The sequence below is a fragment of the Egretta garzetta genome, unplaced genomic scaffold (assembly GCF_000687185.1).
Source record: "Egretta garzetta isolate BGI_Z169 unplaced genomic scaffold, ASM68718v1 scaffold1145, whole genome shotgun sequence".
NCBI classification, from domain to species: Eukaryota; Metazoa; Chordata; class Aves; order Pelecaniformes; family Ardeidae; genus Egretta; species Egretta garzetta.
This window is the reverse complement of record NW_009259712.1, coordinates 148,883-158,060: the sequence shown is the minus strand read 5'-3', so window position 1 is coordinate 158,060 and position 9,178 is coordinate 148,883. Positions and strand designations below refer to the sequence as shown.

The window sequence follows — 9,178 nt, the reverse complement described above, 5'->3', positions numbered from 1 at the left end:
TCAGTTCATCACACATTGTCTCTGCCGCTCCTTCCTCCTCATGCTGTTCCCCTGCTCCAGCGTGGAGTCCCTCCCACGGGACACAGTCCTTCAGGAACTGCTTCAATGTGGGTCCTGCACATGGGCTGCACTTCTTCATGCTCCAGCGTGGGTCCTTTCCACGGGGTGCAGTCTTTCAAGAACAGTGCCTGCCAGAAAACCTACTCCTGTGAGGGCTCTTCTCCATGGACTCAGCTTTGGTCAACAGTGGGTCCATTTTGGAGTTGGCTGAAAATGGCTCTGTCTGACATGGGGACAGCTCCTGATTTCTTCTGCCACCCCTGCAGCCCCACCACTGCCAAAACCTTCTCACGGAAACCTGAGCCTCTTATTCTGAACTGCTCCTAAAAATGTATCTCTGTTCTGGATACCTGTTGGCAGAGTACTACAATTCTGTATCACAAAATGCTTATTTTAATTTTTAAAATAACCATCTTGCCCATATGGGTAACAGCATTACAGGGAAGTATTGGGATCATCCTGGCATAGAAAAAGACTTTGTCCCTGCCTAGCAATACATCAATTGCCCTTAAAAATTATTGGACAGCAATTCTCTTTTTCTGTAATGTGAATGGATCATTCCACATCCGTAGCAACAAGGGTCCTCAGTTTTATATGTCCTAGAGTGTCACTGCTTCAGACTGAAATATGCTCTTCATGGGATCTTCAGCTTAGATCTCTGCCTGAGTGTACCTGCCTCCTCTCTGCTCAGATGGAGACTGGTGCATGTCAACAACCCACGTGAAGCCCTTGAGAGGCATTACATACAGCCTGCACTTACCTGCTGGCTGCTGCTGTTAAAATGTCAGCAGTGCCTTGGCTACCAGTATGTAGCAACCTTGAGGTATGCCGGCACTGGCCTCCCTCGCATCGAGGACTGCAGTTACAACGCAGTTGAGCTGAGCTCCTGGAAATACAGTGTAAGCACCAATCTCAGCACTGGATTCTGAAACTTTCCCAGGAGGCTCCTTCTGAAAAAAGAAAGTTACAATCATTTGTTATGTGCAACTACTTTTTTAGCTATAAATTAACACGGTTCCTCACTTGAGAGTTATTCGCAATGTATCAGTGTTGCCATATAAGAGGGGTATGTCTGAAGGTAAGACTGTAAGAGACTGTAAGTCCTTACAGTTGAAAAATTAATCTGGGGCCTTGGGAGAGTTAGGGCACTTCTGTTTTCCAAGAAATCCACACTTCTAATAGAGCCTGCAGGATTTGTCAGGGCATTTTAAAAGTGATGCTTAAGTTTACGCAGGTAACTTCTCCCAGACTTCTGTACCACCTTCCAGACTCACGGGGTTTTACATCTATTGAAGTAGATCTTCTACAGCAGTGCTTTTTGTGAGTGAGAGAGCAAGGCATTTCAGGATCATGAAAAGAGCGAATGGAAAATACAATTTTCCATTTTGCTTTTTATGAATTTTTTCAGTAAACAGTAAACTGCCCTCCTACAGCTGGTAGTAGTTTGCAGAGCTACTTGTGCAAGCTACATTAAAAAAAAAAGTCTGGTTGCTGCAAACTGGTTTTTCAAAAGAAGCAGGAGAGCTGGCCAGGGCAACAGCCATCACCTTTTCAGCTCTGCTTCTGACTATGGAGATGTGCTTTATTTTCAGGGGTCCATTTTCCTTCCAGCTCCCTGGAGTATCCCACTGCTCTGTATGAACCTGCAGAAATGCTTTTCTTTTTCCACAGGTCTTACAGGATGGTGAACCTCATGGCTGGGATGAAGCAGAAAAATACCCACCAGGGGCACAGTGACAGCTGTATTTTCTTGATGTTTGATATTTTATCAATTTAATTTACTTTAAAAATAGTTTCTTATTGTTTCTAGCTGAAAAAAAAAACTAGCAAGGACAACAACATGACAATTCTTATTAATCCAGTCATCGCTCTTCAGCATAAATACAGACCAGAAGCTAGCTGTATGGGTTTAAAAAGCCAAACCCGAATTTTGTAACTTGCTCCCTATGCTTAAAATTGCCTCCTCGCCCACTTCCCAACAAAGCTTCTGCTTCCATCTTTTGTTTGGCCACAAGATGGCAATAACTTGCAAAATGCTGAAACGGCCAGACTTGAAACGGTCTCCCTTCCTGAGCTTTTCCCTGCGCTCTCCCCCCTCCTCTTTTGTTTCAATATTTAATTGCATTTATTTTGGAATTACTAGGCAACCCACCCCCAGATGTGTAATTTAAAGGTGATGTGCTTGCAGTGAGATTTCCAGGATCTGCTCAGCAGAGCACCATCATGTGATACTGGGATAAGGTGGAGTTCGGCTTTAAGGGGGAGTCTCCAAGCCTTCCTCACCCAGCCTCCTGAGCCAGCCCCTGAGCAGATCACAGGCGGCCAGAGCAGTTGCAAGGTGAGTTTCCCCTGCGGTTGCTTGCCCATGTCTGTGGGTGGTTGTGTCTGCTTGCTCTCTTAGGTGCAGATGACAAAATCCCAGGGGCTTGCGAGCAGCTGGGTGAACCATCAGCTTGGGCTTGACAGCGTTTTGTGCTTCCTTTCAAAGAGCTGCAATAGTTTTTACAGTGTGTTTCCAGCCACCTCACAGCATGTTATTTCACCCTTTCTGTCTGTTGGTGCTAAACTTTTGACCAAAATCTTCCTGGAGCATTGGAAGGGTGTGTGTGGTGGGGTAGACTGCACAATCACCCAGAGGGGTCTGCAGAGCTGTGGGGTCTCCCCACCCCACGCCAGCAACACAGGATGGGGACAGAGCTCCCTCTTGGCTTGGTACCTGGTGGGGTAGGGGACAGGGAACAGTGCAGCTGTCCAGGAGGTGCAACTTCAGCCCCTCCTGATGTCTGGTCCATTTTGGAGAGGTGGGCAGAGAGGAAGGACTCCTGGTCACTTGCCAGCAGTGCTGTGTTTCTGAGCTGGTTCCCAGTCATGCTCCTAGGTTGCATCTCTGCTATGGGGAGAGACGAGGGAGCAGCAGCATTTTTTGGTTTTGAGTTTGATATTTAAGAAATAAGCAAGAGCAGAGCTTGACTGAGGAAAAATAAAAACCAAGAGCCTAAAACTTAAGCCACCTCATTTCTGGGTGCAATGAGGTCCCAGCAGGCAAGAAAACCTGCCCACTTCTCTCCTTGCAGGACATGGCTTCTCACCCACTCTGCTCCTGCCATTGTCCCATCAAGTCCCAGGGCTGGACTGCCCACCTTGTGCTGTATGAGTGACAGTGGAGGTCATGATTAAATCCAGACACTGATTTTCAGGCTGGGCTGAAGTCAAACTGTTGGAGAGTAAGGAGTCCTGACTCTCTGCTTCACCTGCATGCTTGCACTTTGTGTAAAACACATACTTCTGCCTCTGGCTAAATCAATGTTTCAAGAGGCCCTGAGGGGTGGGAGGTTCTTTACTGGACCCTAAAACAGACTTTGTGGACTAGGGAGACCCGATACATTTAGTGGGCAGAGGCAGCAGGTCTGAGAGATAATGCTCAGGTGCATGCCTAGCTAGCCTGAAAATCAGAATAGCCAAACCTCAGGCAGAGATGCCTTCTGTCCAAAGCCACTGATACTAACTTTGACAGTAAAATGTCACTCAGGCAAGCTACAGCACCCGCCGTGGTTTCATGTAGCCATGTGGTGACTGTAAAAAGACAGCAGAGCCAGCTGAGGAGAGGTGGTGATGCCGGTGAGATGATGTGGTGTTGGCACAGCCATCCTTTTGCTGACCCTCAGGAGCCAGCGCTGAGAGCCCAGCCCTCGCAGGCTGGCTCTGCCCCCATGGGGAGGCAGCCCCAGCCCTGGTCCCCAGCACACAGCTGGTTAAAGGGGTGCTTGCCACCAGTAACAAAGACAATTCTGCTCTGGAGGCCCTGAGTTTTATACCAGATATCATTTAAGACCAAAAGCTCACCTGCTCAGGGTAACTTTTAATGAAGTACATGTTAGTGGGCAATGTTTTTACAGCTTTTGTGACAAGCACCATATGGAGCCAGGTTTGAAGCCTGCTTGTGTGAATTTTAAGTGGCATTACTTTCATTACCATAATCTAAGGTTAAGTGAGCAATAAATTTAGCTCATGGGAGAGTGGGCAGATGGAAAGTTCCAGATTCAGTGCAATTGCCACTAATGGTGAGTTGGAGTAAAGGTGTGTCAGGTTATTTCATTTCTTTCTTTCTTTTCTTTTTTTTTTTTTTCCTCCTGAATGCATATGCCTGAGATTCTCTGATTTTAAAATCCAAGGCCTTGCAAAGGGGTGGTTATTTAGACATGCCTATTTGTGTTGCATGGATAAAGAAATTTTCTGCAGTGTTTAATTTTTGCTTTTTTTGGTCTTTCATCTTGTTTTGTTCTTTCTTTGCTGTACAGCTCTGCTAGCTGAGATTAAGGTGTTCAGAGTTCCTGATTTGCTTTTGACTCAGTGCCAGTGCTGCTGTGGGCACTTGGCTGCTCAACATCAAGTGTCTGTATTTATTAGGAAAAAAAGAACGCAGCAATTTTTGGAGTTATTTTTGCACCCCTCACATTAGTCAGATGGGTTTCCCCCCACCCTTATGCACTGGCTGGATATAATTACACTTAGAGCAGCTTGAGAAAACAGACCTTTGCATATTAAACTTGTAAAAAGGAGCTGTAAAACACCAAGTAAAGGCTACACCAGTGAAAGACTGAAATTGCTTCTCAGTTTGTTATTTCGTGTAACTTGTGTCGGTGGGAAAGGGCTGGGGAGGCCTTGTGTCCCCCACTTGCAGAACTGCATTTTGATCCTGCTTTCTGCCTTTCTTCCCCTGGACTGCTGCCACCACCATCCTCCCGTGGGGGTTTCCCCAGCCACTGGGTTGGTCATCCCCACCCGCAGGGAGACCGGTGGGTGGCTGTAAGCAGGCAAGCTCGGGGCAGCTCCGCTCCCCCATGGGACTCGGCCACACCACGGCTCCACGCAGGGAGGGGGCGGGCATGGGGGTGCCGGGGCAGGTGGCGTGCCCAGGGGTGACAGGCCCTGCTCCTTCCCTTCTCCCCAGGTGGTGCGTGGGAGATGCGGCACCGTGGAGCACGCCCAGCCAAGGGTCTCCTGGCGGGCTGATGGGTGCCGTGTGAGCTGCAGGAGCAGTTTGGATGAAAGCAGCAGCGGCAGCTGTGGATGTCATACGGCGAGTTGGAAACAACATGAATACTTCAGTTGTCTTCCCCCTGGGAAATCATTCCGGTCACCTGAATTTTTCAGAGAAGAACTCGCAGATGTTGCAGTTTGAGGATGAGGATTGCCATGTGCCTTTGGCCATGGTCTTCACTTTGGCCTTGGCTTATGGGACCGTGATAATTCTGGGCGTCTCTGGGAATCTGGCCTTGATTGTCATTATTTTGAAACAAAAAGAGATGCGCAATGTTACCAACATCCTCATTGTCAACCTGTCCTTTTCTGATCTTCTAGTGACCATCATGTGTCTTCCCTTTACCTTTGTGTATACTTTAATGGACCACTGGATTTTTGGGGAGGCCATGTGCAAATTGAATCCTTTTGTGCAATGTGCTTCAATCACCGTCTCGGTCTTTTCTTTAGTCCTCATTGCTATCGAACGCCATCAGCTGATCATCAATCCCCGTGGCTGGAGGCCGAACAACAGACATGCCTACCTGGGGATTGCTGCTATATGGATTTTAGCCACAGCTTCCTCTTTACCTTTCCTGATCTACCATGTGTTAACAGATGAACCCTTCAGAAACATAACATTGGATGAATATAAGGACAAATACGTGTGCTTGGACCTCTTCCCCTTGGACACTGCCAGGCTTTCTTACACCACGACACTTTTGGTGATTCAGTACTTTGGACCACTTTGTTTTATATTTATTTGCTACCTAAAGGTAAGAAAGAATCCCCTTGTGATATGTACTTTTTTCTGTCTGGTGTTTGTTTATCCTTGCAAAGATGGTGGTTGTAGGTTAAATTATCCCACATGTTTCTCTTTGTTGAATTTCCTGCAGATATACATACGATTAAAAAAAAGGAACAACATGATGGACAAGATGAGAGACAATAAGTACAGATCCTCTGAAACCAAAAGGATCAACATCATGCTGATCTCAATAGTGGTTGCATTTGCAGTTTGCTGGCTGCCTCTCACCATCTTCAATATCGTATTTGATTGGAATCATGAAATTCTGCCTGTCGCTACCTGCAGCCACAACCTTTTGTTCCTGATTTGCCATCTCACTGCCATGATCTCTACCTGTGTGAACCCCATCTTCTATGGGTTTCTCAATAAGAACTTCCAAAGGGACTTGCAGTTTTTATTTCATTTTTGTAATTTCCATTCCCGTGAGGAGGATTATGAGACTATAGCCATGTCCACCATGCACACAGATGTTTCAAAAACCTCTTTAAAGCAGGCAAGCCCAGTTGCATTTAAAAAAATTAATAGTGATGATGATGACAAATTATAAAGAAGTAACAAAAATTCGACACCAAACTGCTGGAAGTGTGATAGCAGGTGAAACAAGCCCAAGGACAAGCACAATTGCATAACAAGTAGAACATGGGTAATGTTTTTCTTCTTTTTCCGAGGAACTTTGATTGTTGTCACTTTGAAATTATACACTGTGCATTTTTTCCCCTTTTACTGCTTTAACATTCGCAGCAGTTATATCTGAATCTTCTTATAAGGCATAGTCGGACCTGCTACTGCCTATGGTTTTCATCAGCTGTCTTTTGTTCTGTTTTCTTTGTGCAGTTATGCACTTTAGCACAAAGATATATTTATTGGTTTTTTTTCAAAGAAGTAGTTTTCAGGAGTGTCCATCTCAGTCCATTAGAAACAATATGAACCACAGGGAGGCTGTCAATACAGAGGATACCCACCCCAGCATAAAATTAGGACATCAAAGAGCTGCTGCTGCTTCTTCTTCTTCTTCTTCTCCTTCTTCTTCTTCTTCTTCTTCTCCTACTTCTTTTAATCCAGCCCTTGATCAAAGTTAAAATCCTGTAAAAATCAAGTGTAGGCATGCAAAAAATGATTCTGTGAAACCTGTAGAATAAGTTAAATGGGCACATGCATTTGTCTCATTCATAGAGGCAGTTCAGGCTGTAATCACTTAGGTTCAAAGATGGGATTAAGAGAGAAATTCTGTTCTCATTTATGAGAATAAAACCTAACAGTAATTCCACAGAACACAATGGGATAACTCTGATATTTCACCACAGCAAATGAAAGCACAAATGGGCCTTCAGACCCAACAGATTATAGCTGATTTCAATAATACAGGCTTTTTAATTTAAAAAAAACCCAAACCCCATTTTCATCTGCCATCAGTGACAGGAATTAGTGTTGCTGGGGTGAAAGATACTGCCTGTCCCATGCCTATGAAGCATGTAAATTCTCCTTGAGACCTATGTCCCAAATCTAAAGGGAGATGGGGACTGTTCACTGTCTGTACAAGGTGCAATTCCATCCTCACAGGTGACAGTGAAAATCAGGTCTGATATTAAAAAAATAAGCTTTAGCTACCTGAGTCTTTTCATAATAATTAGTGCTGATCTATATAATTATGTATTGCCTCATAATATTCTGTGTTTGGATGCAATGGTATAAACCTGGATTATCTCCAAGACAATTTAATCTCCAAGACGGCTTAATCAAGATCTGCATAATTTAAGAGGAGGATATGGATATAGTTTGGGTGCAGTTGGCATGTTTAGCTTCCCAACTCACAGTTTCCACAGTTGGTTGAAGTGTGGAAATGTTTGCCAAATATACACAATAGAGCTCTGTGTGTTATTGCTTAAAATATATATCCTCTAATTAGACAAAATATACGTGACTAGATCCCCAGCTGAGGGAAACCTACGTAACGTGACTGCTGCAAATGAAACTACAACAATATCAGCCAGCTGAGGTTCTGTGTCATACAGTGTACTTTGCTGTATAATCAATGCCTTTTTGAATAATCAGCTTTTTAAAATACAATATAGACCCTACTTTCTTTTAGCAAGGTCACTTTAAAGCATTCTGGCAGAGAAGAGGGTCTTTAAAATGGATATAAATGTAAATGTAGCAGAAATGGAAACCTGACCTGATATCTTCCTGAGCAAAAAGATCTCAGGATGTGATGATGCATGTAGTATGTTCTAAATTTGACATGGATAAATGTCTAAGAAATGAAAATTATTTGGTTTGCCAGTATTTAAAAGTAAAAACCTGTGCCTTGTGCTGTCTTATAAATAGTGTAGGATATTAAAGTAGCAGTGTGTTCTTGTGCATTATAATTCAATGTATTTCTCTACTGGCAGATAATGTAATTAAAAAGGAGGTTTCTGTGGTTGAGAACAGAGAGGGAATGTAGAAAATGAATTATAAGACAGAACTTTCTTTCAGAGCTTTGCCCTTCTGTATTTTATGAGGTTTCCCTTTTCTTTGTGGTTCTCTACAGAGCGTGTTGCTAATAATTTACAAGAGTCTCCTGAAATTATTCCCCTGTCACTTTACGATAATTTTCGTATGCTAGGGGGTGCGTATTTTCACAAAGAGATGCAATGTAGAAACCGAGCCATGCTTTTCTATTAAGAACATCACAGTGAGTTTTTCCCATTAGAAAAAAAATCACAGTGAATTTTACGTTTTTTCCCATATTTGAAAAAAGTGCTTTCTTCCAATTCAGTGGAAGAAGAAAATGGAATTATTTGAGAAAGTTTCCAGTTAGTTTGCTGGGAATTTTTGGTCAGGCTGAATTAGGTGTTTATACAGAGCAGGTGTTGGAGCAACTTTAGAGGAACCTGCTGGTGCACAGAGACCTAAAACTGGTGTGTCCTAAGATTCGGAGGTCTCCAGTGGGATAAGCAACACAATTCCTCCTATGTCAACCTCCTGCTTGAGGTACGGTCTCAAATCATAAAGTCCATCTGATACTGCCTCATACTCTCTCCTGAGAATGCAGGTCAGGTGTTTTTTGTCTATCAATGCCTTATACACAAGGTGAAGTGTAAGTAGGAGCATTCCTTCGGCTCATCTGTTTGCTGCTGCGCTGCTGTCCTAGCCAGGATCAGGTTTCTCTCTCATGTTTCCTCACTTGCCTGCAAAGAAGCCTTTCTGAGCCTCTGCTAAGGATGCAGGCCAGCACATCGGCAAGTGAATAGCACAGGGGATGCTGCTTGAAACGACAGTGGAAATGAACACAGTGCAGAGCCTGTTCAG

General features: G+C 44.2%; 1 protein-coding gene across 1 annotated transcript; it reads left to right on the top strand.

The window, feature by feature from the left end:
• The first annotated feature begins 5,156 nt into the window (after window positions 1-5,156).
• NPY1R (neuropeptide Y receptor Y1) lies at window positions 5,157-6,434 on the top strand. Its single transcript, XM_009639043.2, has 2 exons — window positions 5,157-5,855; window positions 5,976-6,434. The coding sequence occupies exons 1-2, from the start codon at window positions 5,157-5,159 to the stop codon at window positions 6,432-6,434; spliced, it is 1,158 nt and encodes a 385-aa protein (XP_009637338.1).
• Window positions 6,435-9,178: the final 2,744 nt, after the last annotated feature.

What these genes read in the sequence shown, in the direction of transcription:
- NPY1R (XM_009639043.2), top strand. Translation starts at nt 5,157, where the DNA reads ATGAATACTTCAGTTGTCTTCCCCCTGGGAAATCATTCCGGTCACCTG. An exon ending in TATTTATTTGCTACCTAAAG is followed by an intron (nt 5,856 to 5,975) that starts GTAAGAAAGAAT and finishes AATTTCCTGCAG; the next exon opens with ATATACATACGATTAAAAAA.